We start from the raw sequence: 21402 nt of genomic DNA, 5'->3' as shown, positions 1-21402 counted from the left end.
CTTCCTGGGGGATTTGTAGTCTTTCTGGGCTATTAGTCTAAGTCAGAGGTCTTGAACCTTTTTGAATGCAAGTGCCAAAAATCGAATTCGTATCATCTGGAGGGCCACAAGGCTCCACGCCACTTTACCACCACATAAATAAAATGTTTAAAAATATACAATTTCAAAGTGGCTAATAAATCAAATATCTCACTAAATCAAATAAACTTTATTGGTTAAAAAGCTAAATCCATCAATGCGATTTTTGTCTACTCTCTCAATATTTGGATCATGATACAACATATTCTTTAGCCTCTAGGGTTAAACTTCCCAAACCCAACAGTACCGCAACAAACTTGATGTCAAAAGTGACCTACGCTGTGCTTTGTCTGAAACTCAACCCAGGATCTGTCAACTTATCCAGAACATGCAAGCGCACCCATCTCACTAAATTACATTTTATGTTTTGTTTTTGTAAGTAGGTAGGCCTATTGTTTCACCTTCCTTAAATTGAAAATGTATCTGTGTTACAATGTTAAATTTTGAATCAGTAATTATATTCGTTTTTCATGTAATACTTGTTTTAATTTTCATCATACGTACAATTATTGAATCTTTCCATTCTGCGTTACTGCATTCAACAGTGAACAAAAAAATCTACCTACTCACCGTATCAAGTAGGCACATACTTGTACGAGTACAAGTACTTGTACAAGTAGGAGTTGGTATGTACGGCACCGTGGAAATAGGGTATTGCAAAATGGAAAGCTGATATGTGTAGCGGGGGGGGGGCGTGGTACAAAAGAGTTTGGGAACCCCTGCTCTAGGGGCCATGTAAATTACCCAGGCAGGTTGCGTGTGGCTTGAGGTGTGGGGGGGGCATTAGCTTAGCATATGATATATATTTGAAGAGAAGAAATCACAAATGACCACATAAGTTAAAAAATGCAACCTTTCAACTGCTGATATAAGTATATGTGTGATAGCTTAGCAGATAATCAAATACATATAATATATGTGTTCATAAAATGCCCAAATATCTTTTGAATCAGGCACGACTAAGTGAAATTGCTTTGAATACTCACTAATAAAAAGAACTAACTTTATATTAGACTCCACATCCAGTTATTGGGACCTACTTTGGTTTTGAATTTGCATCTCATCTTAAGACAACTAAATATAAATTTCAATATCAAAACCTATGTTGTTTTTAAAATATTTTAATAGAATTAGAAAGTTACCACTTTTCATTTATAATTTTTATACTATTTGGGAGAGAAATGGAAGCGGAACGCATTTCATTGCTTTTAATGACTCTTGGGGGATATTCAATATCTACTTATGTCGGAAAATCAAAAATATGATAACCTGTTTCTTGAGGAGCATTTAAATACTGGAGGAGCATTTAAACCTCTCACACCTTTAAAATCACCCATGGATGTGACAAAAAAAACAAAGTTCATTTATTTTATCCCATCAGCTTTTTAAATCTAAATGTTAAAAAATTTCTCTGAATTTATAAAAAAAAACTCTAATCGTTAGCTTTGATATTTGGCCAACATTTTATTCCAAACACATATACATAATTTGGAAAATTCATTTTCTTTTACATACCTTTTTGATGGATTTGTAAGAGTAGACTTTAACGTCATCCCCAGCTGTAAATGAAAATGGTCCTCTACCTCCTCTTTTTACTTCAGGCCTTCCCTCTATGATTAAACCTTTTCCAAATGAGAATATTCTTACGTGGCCTCCCATATCTCCAGTCACAATATGTGATACTGCATCTGATTGATTTCCCATGTGATATGCCATACATGTTACGGCTTTGGAAAAGTCTGAAATCTAGTTTATAAATTTACAATTAATTTTGATAAGGAACTATCTGATGAAATATTTCCCTATTTATATGCCAATATCAAAGCCATCTGGTGCGACACCGGATATTGAAACATACTTCACAAACATCCCATTGATCAGTTTTGTGAATTTGCCAGGCTGAGATGATAACTAGGCAGGAAGCTCTGTTCGGAAACACCATGGTGTTCAAATATTCAGCAGAAAAACCACTATCTGAATTAGATTCAGTAAGATCTCTTTCATTCATTCAATATTTGATAATGAAAAACATAGTTATTTTTTTCTTTTGGATGTACCATGTCATTTTGTTGAAACTGATACACAGCACATTTCTACAAAATGAGTACCTATGGGAAAAACCCATTTGGAGAGCTATCATTAAACCAGCCCACTGCAACCGACTACTCAAAATGAAAAATGCCATTCTTATGCATACATGCCTTTAGATTTTAGCAGATGATAAAATGAAAATTTCTCATAAAGTTATGGCTCTTACCACTATGCGTAATTCAAATCGCATGGCCATTGTGTCATAAAATCTCAAATCCCTTTCTGTTGAAGATGTTGCTATCATATTGATATCTGGTAAACATATCATATCAGTAATCCAAGTTGGATGAATTCGCTTCTCATCTGCAATATATCAGGTCAATCTGTTTTTAATCTTGAGGATTGAAGCACAATCTTAATCTGAATACCAAATAAATTACACATAAATTTGTCTCTATGACAAGATTGTAAGGACAGTTGATTATATTTGATGAAAGAGACTGACTGATGCCTTCAGTGGCAAAGCATGACATTCAAGATTAGTCATCACACGTGTGACGGGTGGCCTGTTTCCAGGGTCGCCTTTTTTATGATACTTAAACTGCACTATTAAACAATACTTAAAAATTGTGAGATTATTTAGTCTGAATCTTGAAAGGAAGATTCAGCTCCATATAAAATGCATGGATAGGTAGAAGGAAAAAGATAATGCATAGTAATATCCATCATTGAAATGAGTACATGGCATAAATTGTCCCTGAATGTTTAACTGAATGTTTAAAAAGAAATTCAAGTCATTCACAGTACTTACGTGTTTTTGAAAAGCAACTTTTCTCTAGTTCAAATGTTGGTGACCAGAAATTGACAGCTCCGTCTTTGCTGAGAGTGACAAATCGTCCATCCAAGAAGTTGGGAGTTTTATCCTGAATTATCAATCAATTTTATTAGCATTCAAAATCGCAGCATCAAGTGCGCACTTGATGCTGCGATGGAGTAGAGTAACAATTTCGTTCTCAGGGAAAGCGGAGAAGATGATTTAATGAGTGGCAGAAGACTATTTTGGACTCCCTTCGCTGTCAAAGGGAGGAGCGGCCGGCAGTGGTGCCGACTCCATGGAGCCTGAGGGGGCCCGAGCCCCCTAAAAAATTCGTTATGGGTGTGAGGAAAAAATGTGTCAGGCTTATCAATTTTCCCAGGAGTGTCCAGATATCGAGATTCATGTCATCACGGTTCTAATGTTGATCACTTGACTCTTCTAAAATGCTTAAAAAACTTACTCACTACTTATAAAATTTCTCGGGGCAAGATCCCCGGTTTGGGCCCCCTCAATATTTTCTGTAAGTTGGCATCCCTAGCGGCCGGCCGCCTCTCCCAACACCCGGAATTTGTCAAAATCGAGAAGATTGTAATTTTTAAGGTGAGTCTCCAATGAAATCGTTTACTTCGACAGCTCACCAAACAATGTTGAAAAATAACTAGAATAACTATAGGCACTTTTCCACGCAAATCAGGTTTTAGATATGTTATCGCTGAGAGTTATTGCACCAAAGGTAGGTAGGCATTCCACCCGAGCTATGTGGAAAATAATAAACCCGAAACGAACTAAATCAACTTCTACTTGCGAAGTGGCTCCAATGATTGACTTGGCTCTAGTCAGTTCATTTTTTAAAGGACCCAACATTTTTAATGAGTTATCTCAAAAAAAGCGTAAAACAGAGGGACGGCCCGCGGTCAGCGATCGCCGAGGGCCTCAAGCTTATTGTCGGCGTCAAAATGATGTGCCGTTATACTTTGAAAATTTGCATGCTAAAATAATGAGTATTACGTCATTTTAAAGACTATATCATTGTAAATTCTGTTTTATTTTTTGTTTTATGACAAAGTCTAAGATTTAGAAACGCCAGGGCAATAAATGACTCCTCGCACCGTGAAATTATAGCAGTTTTTTCAACTTCATGAACTTAGTAACTCAACCTAGGGAAAACTACAATGATTACAGTGTTTTTCTCCGACAATAAGTTGCGAAAATTATTGGAGATGCATAAAATGGCCTTGGCGTACTTTTATAACTCATATTTTGTTGTTAATTAACGAGAATGTAAAAAAAATATCTAGTCCTACTGTTAGCACCGTAAGAAAAAATTAAAAATTAGTGGGGGGCCCCACAACGCTCGTGTGTATCGTGAAGCGGCCGGAATGGGCTGGAGCGCTGGACGCGTCTCTTCTCGAAGTCTTCACTTCCCTAGCGAAACCCGATATCCCCGCAGCTGTGTCTGGATAGTTGAGACCGCAATTAGGTCACAAAGAAAAAATATCACATTACAATGTATGGTTACCATTACTCATCTCGCTTGTCTCTTTGTGAATATTTGACAAAGGGGTATCATATGATACCCCTTTGTCAAAAGGTACCCATATGGGTATCATCATAGAAGCGATTCTTGAGGGGGAAGATGCGCGCGCACGGCGCAACTGTTCTGTATTTTTCCTCACATAGATGAAAAATCCTACATAGTTCAATGATTACCGGTTTGTAGTGAGAGAGTTTCATCCTCTTAGGAGTGTAACTATGAAACATGCATACAAAAGCCGTGCACAGAAAAAAATGAGAAGAATAAAAAACTCTTTGATGTTAATAAAGTCTCAATAAACTTGACAGCTTGGATGAACAAGAACAGTGGTTACAGTGCAAGTATATAATCGTCATCACCACACAATGTGAGTTTATGGTAGATTGAGATTCAGGTACGTTTGAATATTCGTATTTTCATTTTTAGAGTGTTTAAAAAATACCCTAAATGAAATCAAAGAGCAATTGTCCATGGTAAAAGTTCACATCAAAAATTTTAAAGGCGACACGGTAAATACCGTTTTCAAATAATGTTCAGAAAAGAGAGCCAATAAAAAATTGCCATTCGTCATCAGACTTCGAACCGGAGACTTCCATATTAAATATCAAGGACTTCTTCATGTTGTCAAATGATAAAAAAATGAAAATAAAATAAGAACCCAAAAGGTGAGCAGCGTGTGTAAACCCTGAGTGCGTGCAATTGGAGGCAGGCAGGGTTATTCAAGCTGACTTGCCTCTCGGAGGCGGTGCCATTCCGCTATCATAAATCCCTCCGTACTCCATGGGACCCTACGCCACTCTGCCCTCAAACAATAACCACGGTAAATCATTATTGTGAAGACCGATCAGGGGCGGATACATATGGGGGCGCGTCCCCCCCCCCCCTTGCGGGGCCACCTGCATTGCCTAACATTGCAGAACCACAATTGTTACTTTTTTATATCATAAGATAGCATTATCTTGTATACGTGTAAAATCAGCTTAAATGAAACTTTCTAAAAACTTTGCATGCCCCTTATTTTTCATTCCGATAAAAGTAAAGGTAGCTCGAGTTTGTTCTGTAACCGATACTGAGACCGATCCATGTGATCACCATGCATGGTGATCGGATGGTTCATTTTACTGGTGATTCTCCCAAAGTAAAACGTCCTGTGGCAGCTCTTGTATTTTCGCGCGTAAAATACTTCATCATTCTACAATGCGGGTAAGCCTGTGCCAAAAGAAGTGACCATATGCAAAGGCGGATCAAGGGGGGGGAGAAGACACGGGGGCAAGTGCCCCCCACAGGACCCTTAAAAATATGCAAGACTTTTAATACGGTCCCATTATTATTGCGTTTGTTTTGTATTACGAGGTATCCTCGCCACCCTCCCCCCAGAAAAAAAATTCTGGATACGGCCTTGCTTGTGCCCCTCCCAGAAAGAAATCCTGGATCCGCCCCTGACCATATGGATATATAAATTTAATAATTAACGTCGATTATTCGGCAAGTACAGTTTACATGCACGTACACGCTTTGGAATCGTGACAGCAATGCATTGAATGCCTCCGTAGTGATGAACTCACTGTTGTCCATTGGAGATTCTATAATGGGGACGTCCATTAATTACGTGAGGTGATTTTGGCGACTTTTTGGATCCCTCCTCCTCCCCCATGCTGAAATATCGTGTGATTTGGCTCGACCCCTTCGCCCCCTCCCTCCAATCACACGTGAGATTGTTCAATACAATGGCGTAACTATGGGGGAATTAGGGGATGTATTCCCCAAAGACTCGGAGAAATCAAAAAAATATTTTAAAATCTTGTCTGGATTTGATTTATAATAACTGCATCTGCTTAAAGTTGAATTTTATGTGCCAAAATAATGTAAAATGCATATTCAGGCATGTCATTTTTCAAAATTTTTCCTGAACTCCCCGTTTCCTGGGGGGATATCCCCCACTAACCCCTCTCATCCCCCCTCAAAACCCTCTCATCCCCCCCAAAGCATATTCCTAGTTACGCCACTGGTTCAATTTGATTTTTTTTTCAGGGTTAATACGCTAAACTATGCTTATCTGCGTTTGAATTGTTTAAAAACAAATTGTTTAGTTATTTCTTATTTTAAAGTAGTTAAGAGTAGTATTTGAGATTACTAATATCGTAGTCTAGAATCACACAGAAAAAATTGAACAATAAATGAGTGAGAACTTGTGAAATTGGTAGAAGAATATTCATTATGATTCAGTCCACGAGGACTCATGTATATTCTCAAGCAGTGGCGTAACTATGGGGGAGATGAGAGGATAGATCCCCCCCACCCCGCCAAAGCCCCAAAGGAATAAAAAAATCATTTAAAACTATTTTCTAGTTTTTGAGATATAATAATTGCATCTGCTTAAAGTTAAATAAGTGACAAAATTACTTAAAATTTATTTCCAGGCATGTCATACTTAAAAAATTGTTGGCTGGGGTAGGGGGTCGCCCCAGGCTCCTCATCCACTCCCAAAGCATATTCCTAGCTACGCCACTGGTCTCAAGAGTGATTAATACACTTTTTCTCGCGGAAAAAATACTTGATACTTGCCAGGAATCCCCCACTCCCGCAAGTGAGATTAGGTGAGAATCGGCTTGACCCCCTGGACGACTTACGTAATTCATGGATGCTAAGACTGATTTTACGTATGGTTCCCTTGTTATTAATGCACCACATCTTAGTTAAATAAAGATGTTGAAATTTAATTAAAAAATCATAGGCTGAATATTTATAAAAACCAATACAGCTATTGAAGTTGAAAATAAAACGGTAAATTATAATATTTCTGTGTAATTTCTACCAGATTATTTTCTTCAAGGAATTTCAATACGAGGACACTCAATGTAAACGAAGAGCTAAAATGTTTTGCCAAATCGTACAATAAGAGTTAGGCCGATCACAGTGGTGTCATGGTGCTGGAACGCCGTTCGGGCACTAGTTAAGAAAAGACATAATAGTCAATAACACTCTAATTAATTTTGGTCCTATAAATTTCTAATACATAATTTCGTGACTAAAACAAAAAGTTAAATATTGATTAAACAAAGGAATATAAATTTTAAAATATGCAGACGTATCTTGTAATTTAAAAGACACATAAAATGCACACACTTGTAAAAAAATAAGTTAAGGAAAGTGGGTTCTCGCTCTGCTAATTTTGCCATGACACCACTGGCAGACCGCACACCGACAGCATAGCACGGCACGGCGCGAGGTTTTGCCAGAAGGCGCCTTATTCGACGTGGCTTGTAGTGGTTTGAATGGAGGTCCCGCACACTCCGCACACTGCATCAGGTGCTAGTGCGATTCGGAAAAATCGATTTTTTTTTCAACTCCATCCGGCCCAAAGAAAAAAGTTGTGGAACCGATCAAAAAAATAAGGCCTAAAAATTTGAGATCCCTAAGTGAACCCCTGACCCTCGCTCAAATGCTATTTATTGGAAGGAGGTGTCAAAAATAGAAATTTTTTATATTTTATGGTCATTTCATACAGATTTTGCCGAGTTTTTTGTTTCCTACCGATCAAAAAATTCGTGCATTTTGAAGTATCTACCACCGTTTAGCTTGTGCAAAATAAAATAAAATACTTACCTAATTCACGAAGCTCTGTATTTCTTAAATGATATCTACCTGTTTTATGGCTGGAAAGAACAATATTTTTGTAATTGGATGTCTATGATTAGAACGCAGAAAAATCACGGGAGAACAGAGCGGCAACTTCCACGTTGCTTTGGTCACCACTTGTTCATTTCCTTGGAGTTCAATTATAAGTCGCGAGAGGAATTGGTCCCAGTCAACTGCACCAGTTCTCCTGGCATCCATCTAAGTATTAGATACAAAACCTTGTGAAAGAGCTAATAAATCAATGAATAAACCAAAGTTAAGAATTTTCAACTAAAGGGGAGACGGCAATTTAGGTATATGGTTTTGCGGCTATAATATGCTATTAAATATATATTTTCACGCGCTTTCACCATTTAGCACTGGGAAAATAAGAGCAAAGAAAATGTAAGTCATTAATAAGTATTTCATAATTTGACCCATGAATAATCCATTATGACGATAAAGTTTTTTTTTTTCATTTTATCGCCATGCTCTTCACCAACAAAGCCATTTTTGACAGTGCTATATATTTAATTCTTAACTGGAAACTGAGACTATTCAGTGCGTCAAAATGTCGTCAACAGCAACCTTTGATTTAAAATTTCTACTGATGACGTCATTTGGACGCAATGAACGGCCTCCGTGATATCAGTGGCAGCATATTTCGTGAATAACATCTTGGATACTTCTGTAATTAGCCTGAATTTACCCAACTAAGACTAAGTTCATTATCGTTATCTAAAAACTCAATCCCCTCGATTCATTTTAAAATATTTTTGTCATGTCAACAGCAACTTAAGCATTTATAAATTATATCACAATCAACTAAAAGTTATTAAACTGGTGTTAATAATTAACAAATTTTCCATTAAAATAATACTAAATACTTCTCAACAGCTATCTGATGAGCAATAGCTAAATACCGTGAGCAAATGTAGGTAGGTTTTCCATCTAATAAAATAATAGTATATAATTCTCGTCTCAAATATTGATCAATCATTTTGAACTATTTATCATTTGACAGCTATTGTATTACTATTGTCGGGGAATACTTTCATAAATACTACATACCTACCTAGTAAATGTGATCTCTTTTTGAAACTTACCATCATAAAAAATATGGAGTAGTCCTCTTCATTGAAAGATGCCTTCATCACTTTCTCGATCAGTTCTTTAAACTTTACTTTTGACATCTTATTTTTGCTTTTCTAAAAATTAAATAAATGAAATTAATTAGGTTTAATATCGATTTTTCAATTTAATTGAAGATAAATGCGACTTTCTTCTGGTTATCGAAAAGAGTACCGAATCGTCTGAATTTGATACGAATGACTTAATAATTCAGCATGGCAAAAAATTTTACATAATGACTCTAACCTGAAACGCTTCGTGCATTTTCCTAATTTCTTCAGTCCCCAGTTCCGTTAATTTTACACTTCGACTTGCCGTGGCTTTATCGTTCTCGCCGGTTTCATCGGCGGCGTTCCCTAAGGCACTGGAGAGGTTTCGTGCTCAGAAGTGATATCAATCGTACTTTACCTTATCTGAATAATAATATTCGTCATTTACCTCATCTTGGCCTCTTTCTGTTTGCCCAAGGCGTACAGAAAATGTCTTTGTTCGCAACTTCTTAATACGCCAGGGATATTTACTACATCTGTTTACATAGATGAATGCGATGAATGAATCACAAATCATGTATCCCAAAAATTTTTAGGTTGTTTATTGCCTAGGCAACTATACCCCACGAGTCCCAGATTGTACAGGGCGGAGTACTACTCCACCTTATACTTAGACAGCCTACGCAAAGCGCGCTTCCAATGGTATTCTTATGACAGAGTTTAATGAATTTTAACTTTTATATTGGGTCGTTACTAATGCTGACATTGAAAAAGGGGAACAAAAACTGGGAGAAGTGGATGAAGTTTATTTTGGAAGCAGGATAGCTAGCGATGGGAGAAGCATGGAAGTCATTCTCTGCAGAATAGTTCAGGTGAAGAGAGCAATCCACCAAAAGAAAGATCCACTAAAAGCGGGAAATTTTATCATAAAAATAAGGAAATATTTTATCAGAAATTACGAATGGAGCATGCTTCTCAACGCGAGTGAGGCATGAACAATGATAGCCGCGGAAAAATCAAGAGCAGAGATCTACGAAATGTGGTGCTACAGAAAACTGATGAGTAAGAAATGCATCGACCGAGTAAGTAATGAGGAAGTCCTAAGAAGAGTAGGAGAGACGAGAAGCCAAATGAAAACCTTGACAAGAAGACGGAGCAACCTTGTAGGCCATACATTGAGACATAAATGCTCTGATGAAGACAGTCTTTCTAAGGACAACAGGAAGGCAAAAACAGAAAAGGAAGACCTCGATTAAAATATTTAGACTTGATAAAGAAGAATATGATAGAGAAGAAAGTTGGTTAGTTAGTGTGAAAATATTAGCTGATAGCAGAAATGATTAGAGAGCTGTGTCAAACCAACCTAAGGATTGTTGACCAGTGATGTCCAGTTGACCAGATACTATTATATGATTGTTTCGCGCGCCTCATTTTATGCGACAAATTTATAAAAAATATATATATGCACTAGGGAAAACACAAAGTATTCGTACGATATCCGTAGAGTTCGATAAACATAAGCAATTAAACATATTCAGTCTCATTTTATGCGCCACTTCCCTATCATTTAAAACATAAACGCATTATTATATTATTATCTGGATGTTGAATAAAAACTTTTGGGCTATGTCCTTGGGTGGCCCCAACGTTTCTCGTCTGAGGCTGGTCGCTTTCTCAAGGGATTCTGAAGAGTTCGGAATAGGGTGGTTTCCTATTATTTTTTTATTGTCTAAATCAAAAGATTATTACTCCCGGAGTACGTATTTCACGCTTTTAGATTTTTAAATGACGATATCTATTTTTCGCGATTAAATTAAAAGTGAAAATTTTCAAGCGCGCAAAAACGCGACGCGTAAGTAGGAACGCATTTCTGGTTCCCCCTCCTACCTTGTGAGGTGACCTTGATCGAGGCTCTGAGCGCTGATAGGACGCAGGATGCCAGCGGGTAGCTGAGTACCTTGCTGAATGGTAGCGCTTGGCTTAAAAAAGGTTTATTAATACCTTATCAAACGAAGTAAACTTTCCGACCTTAGCCAGTTTTAATGGGTGATTATTAAGACATGTTTCCCTGAGCTCTGTGCCTCATGCATGCATTGGTAACCTCAGACGATGTATAACTCCTATCCTCTCGTGTAGAAACTAGGTCCCTGTGACGTCACGTGGAGTGGAATCGCATGGGCGCCAATCTGGCCTTTTTCAAATGAGGATAAAATTTGACCCTCGCCATTCGTCTAAACCGGTATTTCAAAAACCAAATAATTTGTGTATTATGAATGCACTAATGGTGGGTAACGAATCGCAATCAATGCCTTTCGTTTTCTTTGATGAAGGAAACTACCCTATTTAAACTCTTATTTATAGGTATCTGTGAGGAGAGAATGGGATAAAGCGCTAGAAGAGCTAAAGCGCTTTAAAAGATGTTTTATCCGTAAGTGAGGAGTGAGGAGTTCTCTCCTCACGTACAGATAAAACATCTCTTAAAAACCGTCAAGGATAGAGTGGCAGGGGTCTACCGTATTCCTTGCCAGATCTGTGGAAATAACTACATCGGCGAAACAGGCAGATCAGTCAAAACACGCCTAGAAGAGCACGAGAGAGCGATTCGACTGGTGCAGTCAACAAAATCTGCGGTAGCCGAACACGCAGCGCTGAGCCACACAATCGACCTAAAAAAAATCGTTGCCAAATTAAAAGGTTTTAAACAGAGGCTCGTCAGAGAAGCCATTGAAATATCTAAGGAAGAGAAGAACAATTTCAACAGGGACACCGGCTTTAAAATTAGCCGTATTTGGCAACCCGTAGTGAGAAAAAACAATCAACAACTCACTCCTCCAACCTCCCGCTCCCCTCCCCCCACCACCTGACACAGATAACTATATATAAGAATTGAAATTCCCGACTCTTCAGAATCCCTTGAGAAAGCGACCAGCATCGGTCGGGAAACGTTAGGGCCACCCAAGAATTGACGAGACGACGTAGCCCAAAAGTTTTTACTCAACATGACGAGCACCCGCGAAAGTTTTAACGAAGTATTATCTGTATGATATTATTATATTTGATATCAGGAAATTTGAGCTACTAATTGGCTCAATTGAATATGTCCGATGGAAAGAAACCCAAATGATAATTTAAGTTGGTAGATAAATATCTCCGCCTAAGACAATCGAAAAACCTGTTTCGGATACATTTTTCTTGCCAACTTAAATTATCATTTGAATTTCCTCTCTTTAGACTCGTAAATTATATTTTTTCGTAAAATCGAGGTTACTCGGAATGAACAAAAACTATCGCAATTGTCGGTATTATCAACTCTTATTTACCATGGCAATTCATCAAATTTAAATTCAGCTGGAAATTTTAGCGAATGTCAGTGATAAATGAATCTCTGGTCCATTTTATATTTGCATCGGCTAATGCAGAAAAAATAAGTAGTCTGCATCACGTTTGTTGTGGTTTGGCGTCTGAATGTGATTGCAGATTCCAAGGGTATTCTAAGAATACAAAAAAATGTGTACTAACTATACGAACAAAGTATTTGCTTTTTTAATCACTTAGCTACTTATCTCCTTTTTTAAAGTCCTGATTACACGACGAATTAACAAGTGCTTTATTATTACTTAACGAACATCTGACCTCAGTGAGAAAAATGTTCTACCAAAAAATATTGGCAAAATTTAATACAACTGAGACTTAAATATCATTGACGATCACCAAAATTTCCAGCTGAATGTAAATTTGATGAATCGTCATGTTCAACAAGAGCTGATTTTACCGAACATATCGATAGTCTACATTCCTCACCTGTATCAAGCCGCAGCGCCTTGAGCCCCTCGGCTGCGGTTGTCGTCGCTAAGTTCTTCAGGAAGTTCACAGCCTCCGAGTTCTCGGAAGGGGGGAGGAGAATGAAACGGCGGAGGAGGGGAGCACGTGGCGATCAGTGCGGGCTAGCTCTGTGCCTGAGAGCAAGGGAAGGATTTTTAACAGCACCGCAGATTCAGTATTTTCGAGTTGACACAATACGGGGATAAAGGAAAAGAGGTTCTCACCGTCAGGGGAGGAGCTAAAGCCGCGTTTACACCGGAGTTTCAAAAAAAATGTTGCAAACTTTTGTTTGAAACAATCGTTTGAAACAGTGTCGTAACTAGGAATATGCTTTGGGCGGGATGAGATGGCCCGGGGCGGGAAAACTTTTGAAAAATGACATGCCTGAATATACATTTTACGTCATTTTGGCAATAAAATTTAAATTTAAGCAGATGCAGCAATTATATTTCAAAACTAGGCAATATTTTTAAATAACTTTTTTATTTCTCTCATGCTTTGGGAGGGGGGATCTATCCCCTCAGCCCCCCATAGTTACGCCAATGAATTGAAACAGCTGATTCTTAAAAAAGTTTGAAATTTTTGTTTTTTGGTTTTTATATCCATGTTTCATGAAAATATTTGAAACACTTTCGACCTTGATCACTACCCTGATGACAACATGGCGCGACGAGTGATCACGTGAGTGGTAGTGGAGGTGGAAGCGCGGAGGGGTAGCGGAGGAAATGTTTCTGTTTCATGTTTCAACGGCACATAGTTACTGAAACAAGCGTTTCAAACAAAAGTTTGCTACACCCTTTGATCTTTACCGACTTCAAGTGGAAACAAAAATTTCTGTTTCAAACACTGAAAAACTGTTTGCAACAGCGAAATTTTTCGTCTACTAAGATGAGATGTTTCCTATTTTTGTTTGAAACACGTGTTTCAAACTCAGGGTTAAGAATTAAGGCTGGTCGTACAGTGGCAGCGTATTCGGGCGGCTTCGCGTTCACGCGTTCTGGAGAGGCAAGAAGCGGCTACAAGATTGGCAGCTACAAGCGCAGGGCTCGTCCATTGCAAGCGAACTTGCGCTGCCATTGGACTTGTATATTCTCTACAGACATGCGTAAGTTTTGCTGTTTGAAAAACAGCGTTATCAATAAATATGAATTTTGAAGAATATAGAATTTATACCTGCTTGACAGCAATTACCGCGTAAGACGTCGGATGATAGCTGGTAAGAAAAGATCTTGTTATGTGCAGGGGCGCAGCTAGGAATTAAGACTAGGGGGGTTTCAGCCGCCAGTGGCGCAGCGAGGGGGGGTTTTGGGGGATAACCCCCCCCCCCCCCAGAGCTTGAGAAATTTTTAAGTTTAATCCATTTTACTTAATGGATTAGCATTACTTATGGAATAGTGCGAGGATTAATCAAATTACCCTCAGAAATCCGTAAAACTCGCCATTTCGAACCATTAATCTTAAATTTTTTCTGGTGGAGGGCCCCCGCTACTTCCACTTACCCTGGCGGATATGCAATACCCCCACATCCCCAAGAATTAGTTGCGCCTAAAACCCTCCCCAGCCTTAATTCTTAGCTGCGCCCCTGTCAGGCGCAACCAATACTGGGGTGCCTGGGGCATGGCATACGCGCCAGGGTAACCGGGAGGTGCGGGGGCCCTCCGTCAGAAAAAAGTTAAGATAAATGGCACAAAATAATGAGTTTTATGGCTTTCTGAGGGATATTTTATTAATCCTCACTCTATTCTATAAGTAATTTTAGTCCAATTAAGTAAAATAGATTTACTTTTAAAAAATTTCTGAGCTCTGGGGGGGTTATATCTCTCAAAACCCCCCTCGCTGCGCCACTGGTTGGGTGAACCCAATTTATCAGAAGAGGAGGACGATGGGTGAGTACAACCATTTGCACATGGATTTGGAAAATGAGCCACCAAAGTTTATGGACGACTATCAGATGACAAAAGCCACTTTCCGTTATATTTTGAATAGTAAAGAGAAAATTATAGACAAAGGAAGTCTCAGGTCAAGCGTCTACAAGCGACAGATCCAACCATAGGCGAATCTAGTGGGGAGTAAGGGGGCACGTGCTCCCCCCCCTCGGACCCTTAAAAAATATGCAAGATTTTTAATACGGTCCCATTATCATTGCGTTCGATTTGTATTACGAGGTATCCTTGTGCCCCCCCAGAGCAAAATCCTGGATACGTCCTTGCTTGTGCCCCCCCAGAACAAAATCCTGGATCCGCCCCTGGATCCAACCCAAACAGAATGTGTAGCGCGAGTATGAGTACGCCTGAACGGCCTGAAGCTCCGCGCAGGTTGGCACCTGCAGTGGACGCGGATGTGTTTGACTCTGGGTTATGTGATTTGCCGCGCGAAGCCGCTTTTTTACGCTCGTGTCGCGTGAGCGGGAAGCCGTCTGAACTCGCTTCCAGTGTACGACCAGCCTAAGTCGTTTTACACGGGGCACGTACTTGCACAATCTGACGTGTGCACGAAGACGCAGTCAAAATTGCGTCGTGCAAAGCGATGAATTGCTACAACACACGCGAGAATGCGTGGACGTGAGATGGCAAAATAGCCCCTGTTCTAATTTCGTTCATGCATTCGCGCAATTCCACGCCATTTTAGAAATTAATACGGTTCTAGCCTGCGCAATTCCGTGCTCCGAGTAAAACGGCCTTAAGACTAGGGAGGCTTTAGGCACAACTAATACTATGGAGTCTGGGAGGTATGGAATACCCGCTATGGTAAGTAGGAGGTGCAGGGACCCTTCACAAAAAAATGTTAAGATAAATCGTTCAAAATGGTGAGTTTTAAGGCTTTCTGAGGGATATTTTATTAATCCTAACACTATTCTAAGAGTAATAATAATCCAATTTAGGAAAAGGGATTAAAATTAAAAATTTCTCTGAGCTCTGGAGGGGGGGAGGGGATCCACCAAATGGCTGTGTTGCTGCTCACCGGTATGTTTATAAAATGGTTTTAGTATATTTTTTCAATATTTCAACTTTGCATGAAAAGGAACACGACGACCAGTTTTTTTATTATTTTCTATGTATGTGGTTATTTTTCCCATAGTAAATAAAAATGCATTGATTTTAACTGATAGAGAAGTGGCGTATAATATGAGCCGTGCGCATGTGTATAATTGTATATGCTTCTCGAACTCTGCCATACGAATTCCAGGATGTAAGTGGCGATTATCAAAGTTTCGGAAATGCTTGTAGTTGGACAACAAAGAACATTGTAAGCATACACGAAATAACATTCTTAAACTAACTACGAACAAAGTGTTTGTTTTCAAAGTGTCTGTGTGATCACCCTTTTTAAAGTGCTGATTACGCGACGAATTATCAAGTACGTTATTATTTTATCTTAAAAAAGTCCGATAAAACAATGACTTCAGAAGATAAAGTAGGGAATATTCCACTGAGATGATATTAATCTTTCAGATATGTGCGAAAAATATACGGAGGAAAAACATCGTTCGCCATGACCGGGATTCGAACCCGGATGCATCGATTTCGATGTCGAGCACTTTAGCTACCGAGGCGCCATTCTCATATTTGAGGGATCCGTGTTCGAATCCCGGTCACGGTGAAGGATTTTTCGCACCATTTGTGCATTTCGGGTGACTCCGTAGAGTTATCACCGTGACTAGTCCCGGTATACGTAAATTACTTTCAGATATATTTGTGAAAAAGCAAAATTTCGAAGGCGATAATAATTCCATTCGTTTAGGGAAGAAGTTCTGAGATATACCTATTATAGGAAGCGGCTTTCAGAGCACTACAAGCATTAGCTTCCATTATGCGATGATTAGCGGAATGGCTCGCATAGTCTCAACTGGAGCGATACAATCAAGGAATGATGCGGTCATTGCATCATCAAAACAAAAACATCAGGCCTCAACGAATTAACTCTAGACAAACTTAACGGCATTGCTCTTTCATCGGTTTAATATCATTTTATTGGAATCAGTACGTATGGTGACATCAGTAGGCGAATATTAGCCCAGTTCTGAACCGACATATTCATTAGTAAAATCGACGCAATTAGATGAGGACAAAAACGGGACGCAAAACGTTTGTGTAACATTCCTAGCCTGATAAATCATTTTCAGAGAGATTTCACTTCTTACCCGAGTCTGCTGCATGAGAACATCGCGACAGACAGGTTTTTTTTCAGTTTTAAAGTTTGCGGACCTGGGCGAAAGCCCCATGCAATGTACAATTTCGAATGAATGCTTCTATAGTTTGAGAATATTTTCGCCGTCGACATTTGGCACGAGAATTTTTCTATGGTTAGCATTTAATCTGTTTTCTTTCATTACGTGCAGGAAAAACTTATATTTTCACGTAAAAATTACATTTTCATGTTGTCTTTTTTATTTACTTTGACAATTGACCCTCCAATAAATAAAATTGGTTGCAATTGCAATGCACATGTTGCAACAAAAATTGGTCAAAGCGATTGCGCAAGCTAATCCAGCTAGTGGGCCAGCTAGCCTACTAAAGTAAGCGTTTTTAAGCTGGCGAGGATAAGACACCAGTGACTCCGGCAACAAAAAATGTGGAAAACTCGATGCAAATTAAAGGCAAAAATTATGATTTCATCAGTTGCGTGAATTTCATCACTAATGTAAATTTATTATTCAAAACTTTAATAGAAATGTAAGTAACACCAAAGGTACCGAAAACCTCATTACCGAAAAATTCTCATATAGAAGTCAATAACGTTTTGCCCTCACATTCACGCAATAGTGAAGTGCTTCAAGTTTCGGAAATAAATTTTTATAAAAAAAATTGGAGAATCAGGATACCGATCGTTTGAGAAAATCGAGAAAGCCTGAATATGTCAGATATTTTGAAATTCTGGAAAAGTCAAAGAAAAACACTACTACTCGGATAAATAACGGACATCTTACGTTCAATACCGACGGAAAAAAAGATTTTTGTAAAATTTATGTCCGACTACATAAATTCAATAAACATTTGGAGGCTTATTTTTATTTGTACTAATACCCGCGAGTAATCAATGAATTTTCCAACCATGAGCATTTTTTACATTAATAAATTATTTACCTTAAAACGTTAGTTATTATATTGTTTTTTTTTGTATTAGATGTAGATAAATTATTAGCATGACGCTAAACTTCTCTATTGTGATAGCTAAGATGCGTATACATTTTTAGATTACATAAAATATTAATGAATTCAAATTTTAAAAATTAAATTACGGTTTCTCCTTTTACCAAGTTCTTCAATTCCTCAAACAGGGCAGAAGTCGTGTCTCTGAACTCCGTTTCCATGAATTTAGTTAAAACCAATCTTCCTGACAAAAATAATTAAACACTTTTTAAAAGATGAATGCTCCTTTTTAAGCGACTAATATTTGGCGAATTTATGGACTTAATTCAGGTGCTCAATTTAAAACTTTAAGTTCTTCGGCTTTGGGAACGGAAATCCTCATTGATGGCTTTAATATGGAGTAAGGTAAAAAGTTGTGATTCAGTTAACAGTCTTCCTTTCTAACATAGAGTCCTACTGGAAATCGTTAAAAAATCATTAGAGTGAAACTATTCTGCCGAAACAGCAGGACGCATTAGGTAGTCGTGACACGCACATTACATCGGTGGAACACAAGAAAGGCAAGTATTGGACAGAGAAATATTAAGATTGATGGGAGATTCTAAGAAGAAGACCTTCGGTATTTCCTTTGCAAATGGATTCGATTAAAGATCCTTCCCAAATGTTTCCTCTTGTCTTCCACCAATGAGAGAGATTGACCAAAGTGCTGCGCCCAGAATACGAAGAAGACATAATTTAAAAAATAAATTATTCCCTTATGTTTGTTCCGAAAGTACCGACTTTGCGGGATCGTTACAAATAGTTTCCAACCCTTACCCAACCCTTTCTTTCTGTCTGCGATTGTGGAGACATTTAGGTACGTTGCTCCTATGGCCGTCTTCAGTAATGCAGTGAAATATTTTGGTGACATCGACTTTTTTCCTCAGACTGATCCGTAGCCGCTGGAAGGTAACAAGGTCAGAATCCAGTGTCGTCCAATTTCAACGGGTGAACTTGATAGCAAGACTGAATCTACGGGGAAAGCATATTTTTGGATGAAATAAAGGTAAAATAATCTATAAAAATACCCATATAAAATCGTTTCTGGCTTGATCAGGTGGAAGTTCTATCTTCTATATTATTTCTACTGTATACCTTTTTTTCAACTTATACGCAACCAAACTCGACAAATGAGGTGTCAAAATGCACAGAATTTATCAAGAACATGCGACGGCATATATTACATCCTAAATATTGTTATTGTTTCCTAAAATTGGTTTTTTAATAATTAAAAAAAAACAAAAAACAAAAACCGGTAAATATTCCTGACGTTAACGGCGCCAAAATGATACATTTGTTCATTTGCAACAATATCTCGCATTCTTTAAATGACTTTTATCAAAATGCGGCTGATTCCACATTCAAGTCTCCTGTTGATACGTAAGTATGAGTCACCATGTGCGTTTAACAGAGGATAGTGTAATTACTTCCAATGTTGTGTTTAAAGAGGTCCTCTGACCTCAATTTGTACATGAACATTCCAATTACATTTGTACATAAGAACCTGCCTTTTTTTTCTACATTTTAAAATTAGAAACGCGCCTATCCTTCTGTGGACCTGCATTGAAAAGAGCGGGGGAAGCCCGCTGGGAGCGGGCGCATCACGCTCGTATATCCATGATGAAAGAACACAAATGGTAATTCCTACACTTTTTAATTCCAAATCTCAACAACCGACCATGGCTTCAACACATTGTGTTATTTTCAAGGAGGATTTGTCCTGGAAAATGACAGAATGTGTTGAAACATGGGTCGATTGTTGAGTTTTGGAATAAAAAAGTGTGGAAATTACCATTTGCGTTCCTTCATCGTGGCTATAAAATACCATTTCCTGTTTACTTTAATGATACATGCAGGTAATTTACAGACAATAGATATCCAAATTGAAATCAATAGCAATAGATCGTCTTTAGCAATCCATTGAAATATTTTGGTGATACATCATTTTTTAAATTCAGAATGCCCCATAGCTATGGCTTACCACCTAGTGTAGCTATATCTACAACTACGCCGGGTAGTAACGACGTCAGGATCTAAGGTTGTCCAATACCTATGAGTGAACTTGATAGAAATGATAAATCTTCAGAGAAAGCACATTTTCGGATGAAGGAAAGTTAAAGTTATATATAAAATGCCATTTCCTGCTTACTTTTACGAAACTTGCATGTAATTTACAGGCAGCAGGCGTCCATATTGGATTTATGTTTCGTACCCGTCTCTTTACGTCAGTGGGCTTATTCCGACCGGCTCCAAAAATAGACAATTGGATTGAGTTTTTGCTAGCTGCAACAAAATATTCGTGACAATGCGACACCAAAATGGAGTGCTGGTTTTTATAAAGTGTTATTATGGTTGTAGCCGTATGGCTTAGTTTGTGGGCAGAAGTGTGTCAAAAAATCTCAAAAATTACACATGTAGCTCTCCTTTCAGGTTTCTTCTCGTGGTCCTCATGTGAACTTTGTCGTTCTCAAGCTGATTCATCTTTGACATTAAGCGACAATAATTAAAAGAAAAATTCAATTCCTTTACGCAAACGACAACGAGAATGAAAATAGAGCAGAAGGAACACCTTGAGTACTTATGTAAAATTTGGCAAATCTTCAGATATTACTTTAAAAACTACTCTTCTAAACTCCTGACAAAATCTTTTGAATAAGATCAGGGACATTAAGGCCCAAATGAAAAAATGTTAAATTACGATATAAGCTCGAATTTTTCATTTAAATAAATCCTATGGATATTATCTTACCAAAAGAACTCTCTGCTCAAGATCCGTTATCGTGGACAATATATTACACCAATTACAGATGGTTTTCTTTATTTATTAATAATTAAAAGGATTTCATAGGATTTGGCCACTCTGAATGCAGACCATTTTCTTGGTAAAATAAGGCATAAATTCTTCTCAAATATCCACGAGAATGTTTTCACTGATGCCAAAATATTTATGCTAATGTAATTGCTCTTAAGGATCTCAAAGTTAAAAAAAATTCTCAGAGAAAAATTGGGGCACTATTGAGTCTCCAACATGGAGAAAGTTGATTTTCATCATGCAGGTTTTATTTCTCAGAAACATTTATATAGCTCCGAAAGAGAGCATGACATAATTTTTGCTCAGTCATCATTAAGTTGATGTTCGAGAGACTGCGAGAAGTTGATTACAAGGGGGCACCACTTAATTTCAATCTCTCCCCTGACAACTAATCTAAAACTAGATAAGTCCCCTCGAAATCTTGAGTTGATGCGCAGTAG

At 38.1% G+C, this 21402-nt stretch overlaps 1 protein-coding gene across 1 annotated transcript in view; it reads right to left on the bottom strand.

Annotated features, from left to right (window-relative positions):
* LOC124154266 (WD repeat-containing protein on Y chromosome) overlaps positions 1-9765 on the bottom strand; it is a 42362-nt gene extending 32597 nt beyond the window's left edge. Inside the window, exons 1-7 of the mRNA XM_046527880.1 lie at positions 9648-9765; positions 9456-9573; positions 9185-9286; positions 8106-8297; positions 2921-3032; positions 2336-2472; positions 1594-1824 (exon numbers count right to left, since the gene is read on the bottom strand). Coding sequence (XP_046383836.1) covers positions 1594-1824; positions 2336-2472; positions 2921-3032; positions 8106-8297; positions 9185-9286; positions 9456-9573; positions 9648-9652 — 897 coding nt within the window. The 5' untranslated portion in view covers positions 9653-9765. The remainder of the gene's footprint in view (positions 1-1593; positions 1825-2335; positions 2473-2920; positions 3033-8105; positions 8298-9184; positions 9287-9455; positions 9574-9647) is intronic.
* Positions 9766-21402: the final 11637 nt, after the last annotated feature.

This window comes from Ischnura elegans, chromosome 2, assembly GCF_921293095.1.
Source record: "Ischnura elegans chromosome 2, ioIscEleg1.1, whole genome shotgun sequence".
In the NCBI taxonomy this organism is placed as follows: domain Eukaryota; kingdom Metazoa; phylum Arthropoda; class Insecta; order Odonata; family Coenagrionidae; genus Ischnura; species Ischnura elegans.
This window is presented reverse-complemented; position numbering and strand designations above follow the sequence as displayed.